Genomic DNA, 22405 nt, shown 5'->3' on the forward strand with positions numbered 1-22405 from the left:
GACCAATCCCATATGGCCGGATGTAAAAAACAGCCAGTCATAGCGCATCCTTACTGACCAATGATAACGGTGTAATAGATACCCTTCCCGCCAAAATTAAGAATGTATATAAGTGTTGTCTTTGTAGTGTCTCAATAGTGTTTCAATAAATCTGTTCAACTGTCAATAGCTGGTGTCGTTTCTGTATCTTGCCATCATCCGAAGAAACCTACTCCACATTTTTTGGTGCCGAGACCAGGATGGCAGATAAACAAAATCCAAGTCAAGTCTCCGCGACATCACTCTCCAAGTTGAAGAGATCAAGAAATGGCCATCGCTCACAGATGACGAAGCTACTCAACAAGGCAGAAGCAGTCATCGCCTCCTTTGAACTCGAAAGTACCGACAAGTTCGTGGCCATCGAGACACTCACCTCGAATCAAGAACTGATACAAGAGAGGTATGATATACTGAAATCCATTGATGAACGTATCTTAGAACTGGTAGAGGAAGACGATATCGAAAGTACCATAGAAGATTCCAGTGACTACCTCAATGACGTCTACGCAAGTAAATTCAAGATTCAACGGCTAATCGAAAGAAAGCGCAGGGAACCAACAAACCCATCCAGCCACGGAACAGAGGAAACAACCCCACCGACAGTTTCAACCCCGCCGACAGTTACACCCAGTACAAGCGGTGACAATACAGCACAGGCGATGTATTTAACTGCCCCGAAAACAATAAGCCTGCCAAAACTTCAACTGCCGACATTTAATGGTAATATACTTCAATGGGTGAGTTTCTACGATGCTTTTAAATCTGCAGTACACAATGATTCTAATCTCGGAGATGTCCAAAAGTTCCAATATTTACGTGCGCAACTTACAGGCGAAGCAGCTCGCGCCATTGAAGGCCTTCAACTGACCGATTCTAACTACAGACATGCCATTCAGATTCTCGTTGATCGTTATGGACAAAACCATAAAATCATCGCCGCATACATGAAATCGCTATGGGAGATGCCAAAACCAACGGGTGATCTCAACAGCCTGAGAAATTTTTATGACAGTCTTGAAAGTTATATTCGCGGTCTCCAATCTTTGGGAAAAGAGAAGACTCGTACGGCGATCTGCTTGTGCCGATTATGCTAGAGAAATTACCCGGTTACGTCCGAAAACAAATTGCACGGGAACACGGCAATTGTGAGTGGAAACTTTGCGAATTACGTGAAGCTATCCTTAAGGAAATTGACGCATTACAAGCCGGTTATTCGCTCGACGAATTTGACCGCGAACCACCTACTGAACCACCCGTCACCGCTGCGTTCTACGCCGGAACGTCTACAGAACCACGGAAACCACGATCGTGTGCTTTCTGCAAGGGAGAACACAACCCAAATAACTGCAAAGTTGTCGTCGATCGCAATAAACGAATGGAGGTAGTTAAACGGGACAATTTATGTTTTAATTGCCTCGGAAGACATCGCGTAAGTGCCTGCAAATCTAAGTTTAGTTGCCGTACTTGTCAACGAAAACACCACACCGCTCTTCACTCAACTCAGCCTACGAACTCAAATTCACACACGAACTCGTCGAAAACGCCAAATGCCGCGTCACATACGGTTGAAACCCACGTTCAATTTGCCAAAGCCGACTTTGAAGATATTCCACGCGAATTACCGACCGGGCCAGTCCTTCTGAAGACAGCCGTTATTCCGATCTCTGCCGACTACGAGAAAGTTCACGCTAACGTATTATTCGATGAAGGTGCCACGCGATCTTTTATTACTACAGAACTTGCTTCAAAACTTGGGATTAAATCTATTCGCTCTGAAGTGATACACCTCGCCGCATTTGGAGACAAGAATTCTCGTGCGCGATCTTTGGAAGTGGCGACACTTACTTTACACACTATTACAGGGGCGAAACGTGACATTAATGCTTTAATAGTGCCCGAAATCTCAACACCAATGAAGAACTTTGTTACTCCGTCGATTCGCAACTTGCCTCATTTACGCGCATTGAAACTTGCGCAACCCGTTTCAAGTATTGACTCTTTCACAGTTTCTTTATTGATTGGAGCAGATTTCTATTGGGACTTTGTCGAAGATCACGTTATACGCGGCCCAGGCCCGACCGCTGTAAGTTCTAAGTTTGGATACTTACTTTCCGGTCCAATTCGTCAAGGAATATCATCGGAAACTAACGCTACCACATTACACGTCATGACACACGTATACGAAGAAGAATCTAAACTACAAAGTTATTGGGTTTTAGAAACAATCGGGATCAAAGATGACTCGTCGAAATCGGACATTAATGTTGATAACTTCGAAATCTTTCGTGATACTCATCTGCGAGTGGAAAACGGGAAGTACATAGCTCGGTTACCCTGGAAACGTGACCACCCACCGCTTCCCACCAACTACGACATCACTGAGAAACGCACTCGCGCCATGGTCCGTAAATTGACACCGGAACTTTTACAAACTTACGATAAAATCATCAATGATCAGAAAAGCCGAAACTTCATTGAAGAAGTAAAAGATGACGACAATACACGTGGCCATTATTTACCGCACCACTCAGTGAAAAAGGATTCAATTACAACACCTATACGAGTAGTTTATGATTGTAGTTGTAAATCGCGTGATTCTCCGAGTCTAAATGATTGTTTAGAAACCGGACCCTCCCTTCTGAATGATCTCACTTCAATTCTACTTCGCTTCCGCGTCAACCGCTTTGCATTAACTAGTGATATAGAGAAGGCGTTTTGGCAGGTTGGATTAGAGAACGATGATCGCGAGTTTACCAAGTTCATGTGGCTAACGGATCCGTCCGATCCCGAAAGTCCGTTCACAATATACCGGTTCAAAGTAATATTATTCGGTGCTGTTTCTTCTCCGTTTATTTTAAATGCTGTCGTCAAAACGCATTTAGAAAATAATCTCGACAGCTCTACCGCAAATGATCTCAGAGAAAACATCTATGTGGACAATATTGTTACAGGGACTGACAACACAATTGGAGCATCTGCATACTACAATGATGCTACCCAACTTATGAATTCATGTGGATTTAATCTACGCTCGTGGGCATCAAATTGTGACGAACTCCGTTCACTAGCAAGAAAGGACAATGCTCTTGATTCTAATTCTACGGTTAACGTTCTTGGAATCCGTTGGTTAACTGAGTCCGACCAGTTAACTTATACAAAGAAAGTCGGCTCGCCACAGCCAGTCAGTCTGACTACTAAACGCGAGGTCGTCAGGACAACCGCCGTCTTGTACGACCCCCTTGGATATCTCTCTCCAGTACACATAAAGGCAAAATTGTTTGTTCAAGATTTATGGAAAAGAAAACTCGCTTGGGACGACCCAGTAGACGAGAACATACACAAACAATGGATTGATATCGCTGAAGATTTAAATGAAATACGGAACACTAAAATTAAACGCCAATATTTCAACGATGACGGAACTATAAATTCACACATTCATGACAATAAGAATGTTGAATTACATGTGTTTGCCGATGCTAGCAGTAAAGCATATGGCGCTGTCGCTTATCTTCGTCGCTATGACAACCAAACTTCGCTCGTTATGTCAAAGACACGTGTAGCGCCCATGAAAGAATTAACCATACCACGCTTGGAATTAATGGCAGCTTTAATCGCTTCTAGGTTGATGAAATTTGTGTTCAACGCGCTCAAAGACAAGTTGAACATTACGAGTTGCACACTTTGGTCGGATAGCCAAATCGTCCTGCATTGGATAGGTAGCAACAAGAAACTACCCACATTCGTTGCGAATCGCGTCAAAGAGATCAACCAGTTTCCATGTAATTTCAAATATTGTCCAACAACCGACAACCCTGCAGACATGATATCTCGTGGTATATCCGCCCAGAAATTGGAAAATTGTGATCTTTGGTGGAATGGACCCCCCTGGTTGAGTCAAGGTGACTGGCCAATCTGTGATTTATATGACAGTGCTGTTCATCATATATCAACAGCCGACACTTCAGAAGGCCAACTTGAACATACCCCTCAGTCTGACATTCCTACCGAAACAGGAATCCAGCACGTGGTCGATGCGACACGATACAGCTCTCTAAACAAATTACTCCGAGTAACTGCACTGGTATTAAGATTTATATCTAATACAAGACACAGAAACCAAACACTGAAAAGTGGATACCTCACAGCCGAAGAAATTCAACGCGCTGAACACGTGTGGATTAAGGATATACAACAAGCCGCGTTTTATGAAACCATTAAATCTCTACAACATCAACAGACAAAAAATGGCTCGCTTGTGAAACAACTTGAACTCTTCGTAGACGAACGTGGTTTACTTCGCTGTGGTGGGAGGCTACATAATGCTCCCTTACGTACGGACACAAAATTTCCTATACTTCTTCCTAATAATCACAGGTATACCGATCTTCTGATTCTAAACGCCCATGCAAGTGTACTTCATGCCGGAGTACAATCAACGGTGACTCATATCCGTCAGCGCTATTGGATCGCGAAAATACGCCGAGTCGTAGGTAGACTTCTACACAGCTGCGTTACCTGCCGTAAAGTACACGGGAAGCCCTACCAGACACCACTACAAGCACCGCTTCAATCGTGTCGAGTGAATATAACTTCGCCCTTTACCGTGACTGGGGTAGACTTCACTGGTGCTCTACACGTGAAATCTCCTGAGACAGCTAAAGAAACGAAATCATACGTATGCTTATTCACATGTGCAGTGACGAGAGCCGTACATTTAGAACTTATGCCCAATCTATCAACACGAAGTTTTCTTCTCGCGTTTCGCCGTTTTGTCGCCAGACGCTCGTTGCCAGGAAAACTAATATCGGACAATGCATCCACGTACTTATCAGCCGCTAATGAACTGAATCAATTATTCGACTCTCCGGACGTGAAACAATATCTAGCTAACAAACGCATACACTGGCACTTCATTCCTAAACGTGCACCATGGTATGGAGGTTTCTGGGAACGGCTCATCGGATTGACAAAAAACGCGATCAAAAAGGTATTAGGGCGATCCTATATCTCGTTTGAAGAATTACGAACTGTACTAACCGAAATTGAAACGACTCTAAATGACCGTCCAATCACTTATGTTTCCGGTGATATCGACGATGCTACGCCATTAACTCCATCTCATTTATTACATGGACGTCAAATGACAATATTACCTTACCCGGAAATAAGCGACGATGAACTCAACGACCCGACCTTCAGTAACCATGACGACGTAAACAAACGATACGCACATCTCGCTAGGTTACTCGCGCATTTCTGGAAACGTTGGACAGCGGAGTATTTACCTGCACTACGCGAGAATCACAAGTTAACCGGCAAAACAGACAATATAATCAAGGTCGGAGACGTCGTCCTCGTCCACAATGATATTGACCATCGCATTAAATGGCCGATGGCAGTTGTCGAGGAACTCGTCTACGGAAGAGACAAACTCGTACGATCAGCGTTTATTAGAACAAAGAATGGACGTACAAACAGACCTATCAACAAATTATATCCACTAGAAATGAACGCCGACGTCACAACCATGGATATACCTCGTGTAAATATAGACACAACGCATTTGGATTTACCTGCTGATCCTCGAACTTCGGGTAACAACATTGAACCACGCCCAAAACGGACTGCCGCTGTTGTTGCACGATACCGTATCTCGGACATGAACCAAGTCTAAATGAACTCTTCTACAATTCTTTGTTACAAACTGTTACATGACGTGTGAACACTATGTTATTTGTATTTATAGGAACTCTTATTTATCATTGTTACTGAACTTTTAATTATCTCGTGACTTTCGATATTTGCATTACTATAACGTTCAATGCATTCATTTCCTATCGATTTACTGCATGTATCCTTTATATTTAGTATGCTTTGTTTTTCATGACTACGATGATTCATATATATCTACAATGATTATTTTCAACGCTTATGTACTTTAGTTTCATTTAATTCTACAATTTACTCGACAATTTTGATTTATTTGATTGTTTCTAGCTCGATTTTCCGTTTAATTTCGAGGCCCGGGAGAATGTTGGAAATCAAAATCACCGAGCTTGGTGACAGTTTAGGATTCGGCCTTCAGCGACCTTCAACCTCTTACCCAATCATATGTCTCCCCGATGTGACCAATCCCATATGGCCGGATGTAAAAAACAGCCAGTCATAGCGCATCCTTACTGACCAATGATAACGGTGTAATAGATACCCTTCCCGCCAAAATTAAGAATGTATATAAGTGTTGTCTTTGTAGTGTCTCAATAGTGTTTCAATAAATCTGTTCAACTGTCAATAGCTGGTGTCGTTTCTGTATCTTGCCATCATCCGAAGAAACCTACTCCACACAGAGACAATACAAAATATTGGACTAACCGCTGACAAAGATGTCACCACCACCCAGATGACTGGTGACACTATTCCTAAGCGACCAACAAGGGATTCTGCCGTGGCAGCCCGAATAAGAATTGTTGATTTAATGTGACTTTCGAAATTTCAATTTCATTTTCATTATTATGTTTTTATTCGTAACATTCAACCAAATAAATATGGACAGTCGGCTGAAATGCCTTCCGTGGACACTTTATTTACTTGAATCTTTATCCAATACCGTTATTATTGTTCGAGGTACATGATTTCATTGATAATGTAGTAGACATACATTTTCATATGTTTTTATTTTTGAGGCGCGGAGAATTTAGAGAAGCAGTCATATAACGTTACGTCTCGGATTCTGAGATAAATCTCTCAGCCAATCAGATTGTTTTAATCTTAGCCTATCACAGGCGAGATGTTATTGACCTATCGTACACATTCCCGCCAATTTATATTTGCGTTACGATTACTACTTTATAGAGTTGTGTTTTCTATCACGTTCGTTCAGAGAGTATATATACTCAGAATTTGTGTATTTCACCAGTGTTCATCTGTTGTTACTACTTACTATATCAGTCTATCTGGCAATAAACCACCACTGTGTTTTTTGTATACAACTGATCTGTCTGGTTCTGTTCCGGTATAGTCTTCCCGAATCCTACCCCGGGGAGTTAACTGCTACACACTACATTTACTCCCCAACATTGGTTGTGTGGTCGTTCGGCAACTATTATAATCGTACACTGTGTTTGGTTGTGTGGTCGTTCGTTATCTATTATATTCGTACACTATGTGTGGTTGTATGGTCGTATGTTATCTATTATAATCGTACACTATGTTTGGTTGTGTGGTCGTACATCAACTATTATAATCCAACACTATGTTTGGTTGTGTGGTCGTTCGTTATCTATTATAATCGTACACTTGGTTTGGTTGTGTGGTTGTACGTCAACTATTATAATCGTATACTATGGTTGTGTGGTAGTACGTCAACTATTATAATTGTACACTATGTTTGGTTGTGTGGTTGTTCGTTATCTATTACAATCGTACGCTATGTTTGGTTGTGGGGTTGTTCGTTATCTATCATAAACGTACACTATGTTTGGTTGTGTGGTCGTACGTTATGTATTATAATCGTGCACTATGTTTGGTTGTATGGTCGTATGTTATCTATTATAATCGTACACTATGTTTGTTTGTGTGGTCGTACGTCAACTATTATAATCGTACACTATGTTTGGTTGTGTGGTCGTTCGTCAACTATTATAATCGTTCACTATGTTTGGTTGTGTGGTCGTACGTTATGTATTATAATCGTACACTATGTTTGGTTGTATGGTCGTATGTTATCTATTTTCATCGTACACTATGTTTGTTTGTGTGGTCGTACGTCAACTATTATAATCGTACACTATGTTTGGTTGTGTGGTCGTTCGTCAACTATTATTATCGTACACTATGTTTGGTTGTGTGGTCGTACGTTATGTATTATAATCGTACACTATGTTTGGTTGTATGGTCGTATGTTATCTATTTTCATCGTACACTATGTTTGTTTGTGTGGTCGTACGTCAACTATTATAATCCTACACTATGTATGGTTGTGTGGTCGTTCGTAATCTATTATAATCGTACAGTATGTTTAGTTGTGTGGTCGTACGTCAACTATTATAATCGTACACTATGTTTGGTTGTGTAGTCCTTCGTTATCTATTATAATCGTACACTATGTTTGGTTGTGTGGTTGTTCTTTATCTATTATAATCGTACACTATGTTTGGTTGCGTGGTCGTTCGTTATCTATTATAATCGTACACTACGTTTGGTTGTGTGGTCGTTCGTAATCTATTATAATCGTACACTATGTTTGGTTGTGTAGTCCTTCGTTATCTATTATAATCGTACACTATGTTTGGTTGTGTGTTCGTTCGTTATCTATTATAATCGTACACTATGTTTGGTTGTGTGGTCGTACGTCAACTATTATAATCGTACACTATGTTTGGTTGTGTAGTCCTTCGTTATCTATTATAATCGTACACTATGTTTGGTTGTGTGGTTGTACGTCAACTATTATAATCGTACACTATGGTTGTGTGGTAGTACGTCAACTATTATAATTGTACACTATGTTTGGTTGTGTGGTTGTTCGTTATCTATTACAATCGTACACTATGTTTGGTTGTGGGGTTGTTCGTTATCTATCATAAACGTACACTATGTTTGGTTGTGTGGTCGTACGTTATGTATTATAATCGTGCACTATGTTTGGTTGTATGGTCGTATGTTATCTATTATAATCGTACACTATGTTTGTTTGTGTGGTCGTACGTCAACTATTATAATCGTACACTATGTTTGGTTGTGTGGTCGTTCGTCAACTATGATAATCGTTCACTATGTTTGGTTGTGTGGTCGTACGTTATGTATTATAATCGTACACTATGTTTGGTTGTATGGTCGTATGTTATCTATTTTCATCGTACACTATGTTTGTTTGTGTGGTCGTACGTCAACTATTATAATCGTACACTATGTTTGGTTGTGTGGTCGTTCGTCAACTATTATAATCGTACACTATGTTTGGTTGTGTGGTCGTACGTTATGTATTATAATCGTACACTATGTTTGGTTGTATGGTCGTATGTTATCTATTATAATCGTACAGTATGTTTAGTTGTGTGGTCGTACGTCAACTATTATAATCGTACACTATGTTTGGTTGTGTAGTCCTTCGTTATCTATTATAATCGTACACTATGTTTGGTTGTGTGGTTGTTCTTTATCTATTATAATCGTACACTATGTTTGGTTGCGTGGTCGTTCGTTATCTATTATAATCGTACACTACGTTTGGTTGTGTGGTCGTTCGTAATCTATTATAATCGTACACTATGTTTGGTTGTGTGGTCGTACGTCAACTATTATAATCGTACACTATGTTTAGTTGTGTAGTCCTTCGTTATCTATTATAATCGTACACTATGTGTGGTTGTGTGTTCGTTCGTTATCTATTATAATCGTACACTATGTTTGGTTGTGTGGTCGTTCGTTATCTATTACAATCGTACACTATGTTTGGTTGTGTGGTCGTACGTCAACTATTATAATCGTACACTATGTTTGGTTGTGTGGTTGTTCGTTGTCTAATATAATCGTACACTATGTTTGGTTGTGTGGTCGTACGTCAACTATTATAATCGTACACTATATTTGGTTGTGTGGTTGTTCGTTATCTATTATAAACGTACACTATGTTTGGTTGTGTGGTCGTACGATATCTATTATAATCGTACACTATGTTTGGTTGTATGGTCGTTCGTCAACTATTATAATCGTACACTATGTTTGGTTGTGTGGTTGTTCGTTATCTATTATATTCGTACACTATGTGTGGTTGTATGGTCGTATGTTATCTATTATAATCGTACACTATGTTTGGTTGTGTGGTCGTACGTCAACTATTATAATCGTACACTATGTTTGGTTGTGTGGTCGTTCGTCAACTATTATAATCGTACACTATGTTTGGTTGTGTGGTCGTACGTTATGTATTATAATCGTACACTATGTTTGGTTGTATGGTCGTATGTTATCTATTTTCATCGTACACTATGTTTGTTTGTGTGGTCGTACGTCAACTATTATAATCCTACACTATGTATGGTTGTGTGGTCGTTCGTAATCTATTATAATCGTACAGTATGTTTAGTTGTGTGGTCGTACGTCAAATATTATAATCGTACACTATGTTTGGTTGTGTAGTCCTTCGTTATCTATTATAATCGTACACTATGTTTGGTTGTGTGTTCGTTCGTTATCTATTATAATCGTACACTATGTTTGGTTGTGTGGTCGTTCGTCATCTATTACAATCGTACACTATGTTTGGTTGTATGGTCGTATGTTATCTATTATAATCGTACACTATGTTTGTTTGTGTGGTCGTACGTCAACTATTATAATCGTACACTATGTTTGGTTGTGTGGTCGTTCGTCAACTATTATAATCGTACACTATGTTTGGTTGTGTGGTCGTACGTTATGTATTATAATCGTACACTATGTTTGGTTGTATGGTCGTATGTTATCTATTTTCATCGTACACTATGTTTGTTTGTGTGGTCGTACGTCAACTATTATAATCCTACACTATGTATGGTTGTGTGGTCGTTCGTAATCTATTATAATCGTACAGTATGTTTAGTTGTGTGGTCGTACGTCAACTATTATAATCGTACACTATGTTTGGTTGTGTAGTCCTTCGTTATCTATTATAATCGTACACTATGTTTGGTTGTGTGGTTGTACTTTATCTATTATAATCGTACACTATGTTTGGTTGCGTGGTCGTTCGTTATCTATTATAATCGTACACTACGTTTGGTTGTGTGGTCGTTCGTAATCTATTATAATCGTACACTATGTGTGGTTGTGTGTTCGTTCGTTATCTATTATAATCGTACACTATGTTTGGTTGTGTGGTCGTTCGTTATCTATTACAATCGTACACTATGTTTGGTTGTGTGGTCGTACGTCAACTATTATAATCGTACACTATGTTTGGTTGTGTGGTTGTTCGTTGTCTAATATAATCGTACACTATGTTTGGTTGTGTGGTCGTACGTCAACTATTATAATCGTACACTATATTTGGTTGTGTGGTTGTTTGTTATCTATTATAAACGTACACTATGTTTGGTTGTGTGGTCGTACGATATATATTATAATCGTACACTATGTTTGGTTGTATGGTCGTTCGTCAACTATTATAATCGTACACTATGTTTGGTTGTGTGGTTGTTCGTTATCTATTATATTCGTACACTATGTGTGGTTGTATGGTCGTATGTTATCTATTATAATCGTACACTATGTTTGGTTGTGTGGTCGTACGTCAACTATTATAATCGTACACTATGTTTGGTTGTGTGGTCGTTCGTCAACTATTATAATCGTACACTATGTTTGGTTGTGTGGTCGTACGTTATGTATTATAATCGTACACTATGTTTGGTTGTATGGTCGTATGTTATCTATTTTCATCGTACACTATGTTTGTTTGTGTGGTCGTACGTCAACTATTATAATCCTACACTATGTATGGTTGTGTGGTCGTTCGTAATCTATTATAATCGTACAGTATGTTTAGTTGTGTGGTCGTACGTCAACTATTATAATCGTACACTATGTTTGGTTGTGTAGTCCTTCGTTATCTATTATAATCGTACACTATGTTTGGTTGTGTAGTCCTTCGTTATCTATTATAATCGTACACTATGTTTGGTTGTATGTTCGTTCGTTATCTATTATAATCGTACACTATGTTTGGTTGTGTGGTCGTTCGTCATCTATTACAATCGTACACTATGTTTGGTTGTGTGGTCGTATGTTATCTATTATAATCGTACACTATGTTTGTTTGTGTGGTCGTACGTCAACTATTATAATCCTACACTATGTATGGTTGTGTGGTCGTTCGTAATCTATTATAATCGTACATTATGTTTAGTTGTGTGGTCGTACGTCAACTATTATAATCATACACTATGTTTGGTTGTGTAGTCCTTCGTTATCTAATATAATCGTACACTATGTTTGGTTGTGTGGTCGTACATCAACTATTATAATCCAACACTATGTTTGGTTGTGTGGTCGTTCGTTATCTATTATAATCGTACACTTGGTTTGGTTGTGTGGTTGTACGTCAACTATTATAATCGTACACTATGGTTGTGTGGTAGTACGTCAACTATTATAATCATACACTATGTTTGGTTGTGTAGTCCTTCGTTATCTAATATAATCGTACACTATGTTTGGTTGTGTGGTCGTACATCAACTATTATAATCCAACACTATGTTTGGTTGTGTGGTTGTTCGTTGTCTAATATAATCGTACACTATGTTTGGTTGTGTGGTCGTACGTCAACTATTATAATCGTACACTATATTTGGTTGTGTGGTTGTTCGTTATCTATTATAAACGTACACTATGTTTGGTTGTGTGGTCGTACGATATCTATTATAATCGTACACTATGTTTGGTTGTATGGTCGTTCGTCAACTATTATAATCGTACACTATGTTTGGTTGTGTGGTTGTTCGTTATCTATTATATTCGTACACTATGTGTGGTTGTATGGTCGTATGTTATCTATTATAATCGTACACTATGTTTGGTTGTGTGGTCGTACATCAACTATTATAATCCAACACTATGTTTGGTTGTGTGGTCGTTCGTTATCTATTATAATCGTACACTTGGTTTGGTTGTGTGGTTGTACGTCAACTATTATAATCGTACACTATGGTTGTGTGGTAGTACGTCAACTATTATAATTGTACACTATGTTTGGTTGTGTGGTTGTTCGTTATCTATTACAATCGTACACTACGTTTGGTTGTGGGGTTGTTCGTTATCTATCATAAACGTACACTATGTTTGGTTGTGTGGTCGTACGTTACGTATTATAATCGTGCACTATGTTTGGTTGTATGGTCGTATGTTATCTATTATAATCGTACACTATGTTTGTTTGTGTGGTCGTACGTCAACTATTATAATCGTACACTATGTTTGGTTGTGTGGTCGTTCGTCAACTATTATAATCGTACACTATGTTTGGTTGTGTGGTCGTACGTTATGTATTATAATCGTACACTATGTTTGGTTGTATGGTCGTATGTTATCTATTTTCATCGTACACTATGTTTGTTTGTGTGGTCGTACGTCAACTATTATAATCGTACACTATGTTTGGTTGTGTGGTCGTTCGTCAACTATTATAATCGTACACTATGTTTGGTTGTGTGGTTGTACGTTATGTATTATAATCGTACACTATGTTTGGTTGTATGGTCGTATGTTATCTATTTTCATCGTACACTATGTTTGTTTGTGTGGTCGTACGTCAACTATTATAATCCTACACTATGTATGGTTGTGTGGTCGTTCGTAATCTTTTATAATCGTACAGTATGTTTAGTTGTGTGGTCGTACGTCAACTATTATAATCGTACACTATGTTTGTTTGTGTGGTCGTACGTCAACTATTATAATCGTTCACTATGTTTGGTTGTGTGGTCGTACGTTATGTATTATAATCGTACACTATGTTTGGTTGTATGGTCGTATGTTATCTATTATAATCGTACACTAGGTTTGTTTGTGTGGTCGTACGTCAACTATTATAATCGTCCACTATGTTTGGTTGTGTGGTTGTTTTTTATCTATTATAATCCTACACTATGTATGTTTGTGTGGTCGTTCGTTATCTATTATAATCGTACACTTGGTTTGGTTGTGTGGTTGTACGTCAACTATTATAATCGTACACTATGGTTGTGTGGTAGTACGTCAACTATTATAATCATACACTATGTTTGGTTGTGTAGTCCTTCGTTATCTAATATAATCGTACACTATGTTTGGTTGTGTGGTCGTACATCAACTATTATAATCCAACACTATGTTTGGTTGTGTGGTTGTTCGTTGTCTAATATAATCGTACACTATGTTTGGTTGTGTGGTCGTACGTCAACTATTATAATCGTACACTATATTTGGTTGTGTGGTTGTTCGTTATCTATTATAAACGTACACTATGTTTGGTTGTGTGGTCGTACGATATCTATTATAATCGTACACTATGTTTGGTTGTATGGTCGTTCGTCAACTATTATAATCGTACACTATGTTTGGTTGTGTGGTTGTTCGTTATCTATTATATTCGTACACTATGTGTGGTTGTATGGTCGTATGTTATCTATTATAATCGTACACTATGTTTGGTTGTGTGGTCGTACATCAACTATTATAATCCAACACTATGTTTGGTTGTGTGGTCGTTCGTTATCTATTATAATCGTACACTTGGTTTGGTTGTGTGGTTGTACGTCAACTATTATAATCGTACACTATGGTTGCGTGGTAGTACGTCAACTATTATAATTGTACACTATGTTTGGTTGTGTGGTTGTTCGTTATCTATTACAATCGTACACTACGTTTGGTTGTGGGGTTGTTCGTTATCTATCATAAACGTACACTATGTTTGGTTGTGTGGTCGTACGTTACGTATTATAATCGTGCACTATGTTTGGTTGTATGGTCGTATGTTATCTATTATAATCGTACACTATGTTTGTTTGTGTGGTCGTACGTCAACTATTATAATCGTACACTATGTTTGGTTGTGTGGTCGTTCGTCAACTATTATAATCGTACACTATGTTTGGTTGTGTGGTCGTACGTTATGTATTATAATCGTACACTATGTTTGGTTGTATGGTCGTATGTTATCTATTTTCATCGTACACTATGTTTGTTTGTGTGGTCGTACGTCAACTATTATAATCGTACACTATGTTTGGTTGTGTGGTCGTTCGTCAACTATTATAATCGTACACTATGTTTGGTTGTGTGGTTGTACGTTATGTATTATAATCGTACACTATGTTTGGTTGTATGGTCGTATGTTATCTATTTTCATCGTACACTATGTTTGTTTGTGTGGTCGTACGTCAACTATTATAATCCTACACTATGTATGGTTGTGTGGTCGTTCGTAATCTTTTATAATCGTACAGTATGTTTAGTTGTGTGGTCGTACGTCAACTATTATAATCGTACGCTATGTTTGGTTGTGTAGTCCTTCGTTATCTATTATAATCGTACACTATGTTTGATTGTGTGGTTGTTCTTTATCTATTATAATCGTACACTATGTTTGGTTGCGTGGTCGTTCGTTATCTATTATAATCGTACACTACGTTTGGTTGTGTGGTCGTTCGTAATCTATTATAATCGTACACTATGTTTGGTTGTGTGGTCGTACGTCAACTATTATAATCGTACACTATGTTTGGTTGTGTAGTCCTTCGTTATCTATTATAATCGTACACTATGTTTGGTTGTGTGTTCGTTCGTTATCTATTATAATCGTACACTATGTTTGGTTGTGTGGTCGTTCGTTATCTATTACAATCGTACACTATGTTTGGTTGTGTGGTCGTACGTCAACTATTATAATCGTACACTATGTTTGGTTGTGTGGTTGTTCGTTGTCTAATATAATCGTACACTATGTTTGGTTGTGTGGTCGTACGTCAACTATTATAATTGTACACTATATTTGGTTGTGTGGTTGTTCGTTATCTATTATAAACGTACACTATGTTTGGTTGTGTGGTCGTACGATATCTATTATAATTGTACACTATGTTTGGTTGTATGGTCGTTCGTCAACTATTATAATCGTACACTATGTTTGGTTGTGTGGTTGTTCGTTATCTATTATAATCGTACACTATGTTTGGCTGTGTGGTTGTTCGTTATCTATTATAATCGTACACAATGTTTGGTTGTGTGGTCGTACGTTATCTATTATAATCATACACAATGTTTGGTTGTGTGGTCGTACGTTATCTATTATAATCGTACACTATGTTTGGTTGTGTGGTTATTCGTTATCTATTATAATCGTACACTATGTTTGGTTGTATGGTCGTACGTTATCTATTATAATCGTACACTATGTTTGGTTGTGTGGTCGTACGTCAACTATTATAATCGTACCCTGTGTTTGGTTGTGCCGTTGTTCATTATCTATTATAATCGTACACTATGTTTAGTTGTGTGGTCGTACGTCAACTATTATAATCGTACACTATGTTTGGTTGTGTGGTCGTTCGTCAACTATTATAATCGTACACTATGTTTGGTTGTATGGTCGTACGTTATCTATTACAATCGTACACTTTGTTTTGGTTGCGTGGTCGTTCGTTATCTATTATAATCGTACACTATGGTTGGTAGTGTGGTCGTACGTCAACTATTATAATCGTACACTATGTTTGGTTGTGTGGTCGTACGTCAACTATTATAATCGTACACTATGTTTGGTTGTATGGTCGTACGTTATCTATTATTATCGTACACTATGTTTGGTTGTGTGGTCGTACGTCAACTATTATAATCGTACACTATGTTTGGTTGTATGGTCGTTCGTTATCTATTATAATCGTACACTATGGTTGGTAGTGTGGTCGTATGTCAACTATTATAATCGTACACTATGTTTGGTTGTATGGTCGTACGTTATCTATTATTATCGTACACTATGTTTGGTTGTGTGGTCGTACGTCACCAATTATAATCGTACACTATGTTTGGTTGTATGTTCGTTCGTTATCTATTATAATCGTACACTATGGTTGGTAGTGTGGTCGTATGTAAACTATTATAATCGTACACTATGATTGGCTGTGTGGTCGTACGTCAACTATTATAATCGTACACTATGTTTGGTTGTATGGTCGCACGTTATCTATTATAATCGTACACTATGTTTGGTTGTGTGGTCGTTCGTTTTCTATTATAATCGTACACTATATTTGTTTGTGTGGTCGTACGTCAACTATTATAATCGTACACTATCTTTGGTTGTGTGGTCGTACGTTATCTATTATAATCGTACACTATGTTTGGTTGTGTGGTCGTTCGTAATCTATTATAATCCTACACTATGTTTGGTTGTGTGGTCGTACGTCAACTGTTATAATCGTACACTATGTTTGGTTGTGTGGTTGTTCGTTGTCTAATATAATCGTACACTATGTTTGGTTGTGTGATCGTACGTCAACTATTATAATCGTACCCTGTGTTTGGTTGTGCCGTTGTTCATTATCTATTATAATCGTACACTATGTTTAGTTGTGTGGTCGTACGTCAACTATTATAATCGTACACTATGTTTGGTTGTGTGGTCGTTCGTCAACTATTATAATCGTACACTATGTTTGGTTGTATGGTCGTACGTTATCTATTACAATCGTACACTTTGTTTTGGTTGTGTGGTCGTTCGTTATCTATTATAATCGTACACTATGGTTGGTAGTGTGGTCGTACGTCAACTATTATAATCGTACACTATGTTTGGTTGTGTGGTCGTACGTCAACTATTATAATCGTACACTATGTTTGGTTGTATGGTCGTACGTTATCTATTATTATCGTACACTATGTTTGGTTGTGTGGTCGTACGTCAACTATTATAATCGTACACTATGTTTGGTTGTATGGTCGTTCGTTATCTATTATAATCGTACACTATGGTTGGTAGTGTGGTCGTATGTCAACTATTATAATCGTACACTATGTTTGGTTGTATGGTCGTACGTTATCTATTATTATCGTACACTATGTTTGGTTGTGTGGTCGTACGTCAACTATTATAATCGTACACTATGTTTGGTTGTATGTTCGTTCGTTATCTATTATAATCGTACACTATGGTTGGTAGTGTGGTCGTATGTCAACTATTATAATCGTACACTATGTTTGGCTGTGTGGTCGTACGTCAACTATTATAATCGTACACTATGTTTGGTTGTATGGTCGTACGTTATCTATTATAATCGTACACTATGTTTGGTTGTGTGGTCGTTCGTTTTCTATTATAATCGTACACTATATTTGTTTGTGTGGTCGTACGTCAACTATTATAATCGTACACTATGTTTGGTTGTGTGGTCGTACGTTATCTATTATAATCGTACACTATGTTTGGTTGTGTGGTCGTTCGTAATCTATTATAATCCTACACTATGTTTGGTTGTGTGGTCGTACGTCAACTATTATAATCGTACACTATGTTTGGTTGTGTGGTTGTTCGTTGTCTAATATAATCGTACACTATGTTTGGTTGTGTGGTCGTACGTCAACTATTATAATCGTACACTATATTTGGTTGTGTGGTTGTTCGTTATCTATTATAATCGTACACTATGTTTGGTTGTGTGGTTGTTCGTTATCTATTATAATCGTACACAATGTTTGGTTGTGTGGTCGTACGTTATCTATTATAATCATACACAATGTTTGGTTGTGTGGTCGTACGTTATCTATTATAATCGTACACTATGTTTCGTTGTGTGGTTGGTCGTTATCTATTATAATCGTACACTATGTTTGGTTGTATGGTCGTACGTTATCTATTATAATCGTACACTAGTTTGGTTGTGTGGTCGTTCGTCAACTATTATAATCGTACACTATGTTTGGTTGTATGGTCGTACGTTATCTATTAAAATCGTACACATTGTTTTGGTTGTGTGGTCATTCGTTTTCTATTATAATCGTACACTATGTTTGGTTGTATGGTCGTACGTTATCTATTAATATCGTACACTATGTTTGGTTGTGTGGTCGTTCGTTATCTATTATAATCGTACACTATGTATGGTTGTGTGCTTGTTCGTCAACTATTATAATCGTACACTATGTTTGGTTGTATGGTCGTACGTTATTTATTATAATCGTACACTATGTTTGGTTGTGTGGTAGTTCGTTTTCTATTATAATCGTACAATATATTTGTTTGTGTGGTCGTACGTCAACTATTATAATCGTACACTATGTTTGGTTGTGTGGTCGTATGTTATCTATTATAATCGTACACTATGTTTGGTTGTGTGGTCGTTCGTAATCTATTATAATCGTACACTATGTTTGGTTGTGTGGTCGTTCGTTATCTATTATAATCGTACACTATGTTTGGTTGTGTGGTCGTTCGTTATCTATTATAAACGTACACTATGTTTGGTTGTGTGGTCGTTCGTTATCTATTATAATCGTACACTATGTTTGGTTGTGTGGTCGTACATCAACTATTATAATCCAACACTATGTTTGGTTGTGTGGTTGTTCGTTGTCTAATATAATCGTACACTATGTTTGGTTGTGTGGTCGTACGTCAACTATTATAATCGTACACTATATTTGGTTGTGTGGTTGTTCGTTATCTATTATAAACGTACACTATGTTTGGTTGTGTGGTCGTACGATATCTATTATAATCGTACACTATGTTTGGTTGTATGGTCGTTCGTCAACTATTATAATCGTACACTATGTTTGGTTGTGTGGTTGTTCGTTATCTATTATATTCGTACACTATGTGTGGTTGTATGGTCGTATGTTATCTATTATAATCGTACACTATGTTTGGTTGTGTGGTCGTACATCAACTATTATAATCCAACACTATGTTTGGTTGTGTGGTCGTTCGTTATCTATTATAATCGTACACTTGGTTTGGTTGTGTGGTTGTACGTCAACTATTATAATCGTACACTATGGTTGTGTGGTAGTACGTCAACTATTATAATTGTACACTATGTTTGGTTGTGTGGTTGTTCGTTATCTATTACAATCGTACACTACGTTTGGTTGTGGGGTTGTTCGTTATCTATCATAAACGTACACTATGTTTGGTTGTGTGGTCGTACGTTACGTATTATAATCGTACACTATGTTTGGTTGTATGGTCGTATGTTATCTATTATAATCGTACACTATGTTTGTTTGTGTGGTCGTACGTCAACTATTATAATCGTACACTATGTTTGGTTGTGTGGTCGTTCGTCAACTATTATAATCGTACACTATGTTTGGTTGTGTGGTCGTACGTTATGTATTATAATCGTACACTATGTTTGGTTGTATGGTCGTATGTTATCTATTTTCATCGCACACTATGTTTGTTTGTGTGGTCGTACGTCAACTATTATAATCGTTCACTATGTTTGGTTGTGTGGTCGTTCGTCAACTATTATAATCGTACACTATGTTTGGTTGTGTGGTTGTACGTTATGTATTATAATCGTACACTATGTTTGGTTGTATGGTCGTATGTTATCTATTTTCATCGTACACTATGTTTGTTTGTGTGGTCGTACGTCAACTATTATAATCCTACACTATGTATGGTTGTGTGGTCGTTCGTAATCTTTTATAATCGTACAGTATGTTTAGTTGTGTGGTCGTACGTCAACTATTATAATCGTACACTATGTTTGGTTGTGTAGTCCTTCGTTATCTATTATAATCGTACACTATGTTTGATTGTGTGGTTGTTCTTTATCTATTATAATCGTACACTATGTTTGGTTGCGTGGTCGTTCGTTATCTATTATAATCGTACACTACGTTTGGTTGTGTGGTCGTTCGTAATCTATTATAATCGTACACTATGTTTGGTTGTGTGGTCGTACGTCAACTATTATAATCGTACACTATGTTTGGTTGTGTAGTCCTTCGTTATCTATTATAATCGTACACTATGTTTGATTGTGTGTTCGTTCGTTATCTATTATAATCGTACACTATGTTTGGTTGTGTGGTCGTTCGTTATCTATTACAATCGTACACTATGTTTGGTTGTGTGGTCGTACGTCAACTATTATAATCGTACACTATGTTTGGTTGTGTGGTTGTTCGTTGTCTAATATAATCGTACACTATGTTTGGTTGTGTGGTCGTACGTCAACTATTATAATCGTACACTATATTTGGTTGTGTGGTTGTTCGTTATCTATTATAAACGTACACTATGTTTGGTTGTGTGGTCGTACGATATCTATTATAATTGTACACTATGTTTGGTTGTATGGTCGTTCGTCAACTATTATAATCGTACACTATGTTTGGTTGTGTGGTTGTTCGTTATCTATTATAATCGTACACTATGTTTGGCTGTGTGGTTGTTCGTTATCTATTATAATCGTACACAATGTTTGGTTGTGTGGTCGTACGTTATCTATTATAATCATACACAATGTTTGGTTGTGTGGTCGTACGTTATCTATTATAATCGTACACTATGTTTGGTTGTGTGGTTATTCGTTATCTATTATAATCGTACACTATGTTTGGTTGTATGGTCGTACGTCAACTATTATAATCGTACCCTGTGTTTGGTTGTGCCGTTGTTCATTATCTATTATAATCGTACACTATGTTTAGTTGTGTGGTCGTACGTCAACTATTATAATCGTACACTATGTTTGGTTGTGTGGTCGTACGTCAACTATTATAATCGTACCCTGTGTTTGGTTGTGCCGTTGTTCATTATCTATTATAATCGTACACTATGTTTAGTTGTGTGGTCGTACGTCAACTATTATAATCGTACACTATGTTTGGTTGTGTGGTCGTTCGTCAACTATTATAATCGTACACTATGTTTGGTTGTATGGTCGTACGTTATCTATTACAATCGTACACTTTGTTTTGGTTGTGTGGTCGTTCGTTATCTATTATAATCGTACACTATGGTTGGTAGTGTGGTCGTACGTCAACTATTATAATCGTACATTATGTTTGGTTGTGTGGTCGTACGTCAACTATTATAATCGTACACTATGTTTGGTTGTATGGTCGTACGTTATCTATTATTATCGTACACTATGTTTGGTTGTGTGGTCGTACGTCAACTATTATAATCGTACACTATGTTTGGTTGTATGGTCGTTCGTTATCTATTATAATCGTTCACTATGGTTGGTAGTGTGGTCGTACGTCAACTATTATAATCGTACACTATGTTTGGTTGTATGGTCGTACGTTATCTATTATTATCGTACACTATGTTTGGTTGTGTGGTCGTACGTCACCTATTATAATCGTACACTATGTTTGGTTGTATGTTCGTTCGTTATCTATTATAATCGTACACTATGGTTGGTAGTGTGGTCGTATGTCAACTATTATAATCGTACACTATGATTGGCTGTGTGGTCGTACGTCAACTATTATAATCGTACACTATGTTTGGTTGTATGGTCGTACGTTATCTATTATAATCGTACACTATGTTTGGTTGTGTGGTCGTTCGTTTTCTATTATAATCGTACACTATATTTGTTTGTGTGGTCGTACGTCAACTATTATAATCGTACACTATGTTTGGTTGTGTGGTCGTACGTTATCTATTATAATCGTACACTATGTTTGGTTGTGTGGTCGTTCGTAATCTATTATAATCCTACACTATGTTTGGTTGTGTGGTCGTACGTCAACTGTTATAATCGTACACTATGTTTGGTTGTGTGGTTGTTCGTTGTCTAATATAATCGTACACTATGTTTGGTTGTGTGATCGTACGTCAACTATTATAATCGTACCCTGTGTTTGGTTGTGCCG

The 22405-nt window shown here is 37.6% G+C and overlaps 1 protein-coding gene across 1 annotated transcript; it reads left to right on the plus strand.

The window, feature by feature from the left end:
* The first annotated feature begins 239 nt into the window (after positions 1-239).
* Positions 240-5716, plus strand: LOC102805761 (uncharacterized). The gene is made up of 2 exons (XM_085496641.1): positions 240-1101; positions 1134-5716. The coding sequence occupies exons 1-2, from the start codon at positions 240-242 to the stop codon at positions 5714-5716; spliced, it is 5445 nt and encodes a 1814-aa protein (XP_085352767.1).
* Positions 5717-22405: the final 16689 nt, after the last annotated feature.

This window comes from Saccoglossus kowalevskii, chromosome 3 (assembly GCF_978046115.1).
Source record: "Saccoglossus kowalevskii chromosome 3, keSacKowa6.1, whole genome shotgun sequence".
In the NCBI taxonomy this organism is placed as follows: domain Eukaryota; kingdom Metazoa; phylum Hemichordata; class Enteropneusta; family Harrimaniidae; genus Saccoglossus; species Saccoglossus kowalevskii.

Coding starts and splice junctions, on each gene's coding strand:
- LOC102805761 (XM_085496641.1), top strand. CDS start 240: ATGGCAGATAAACAAAATCCAAGTCAAGTCTCCGCGACATCACTCTCC. Junction 1,102..1,133: donor TTTGGGAAAAGAGAAGACTC/GTACGGCGATCT, acceptor CGATTATGCTAG/AGAAATTACCCGGTTACGTC.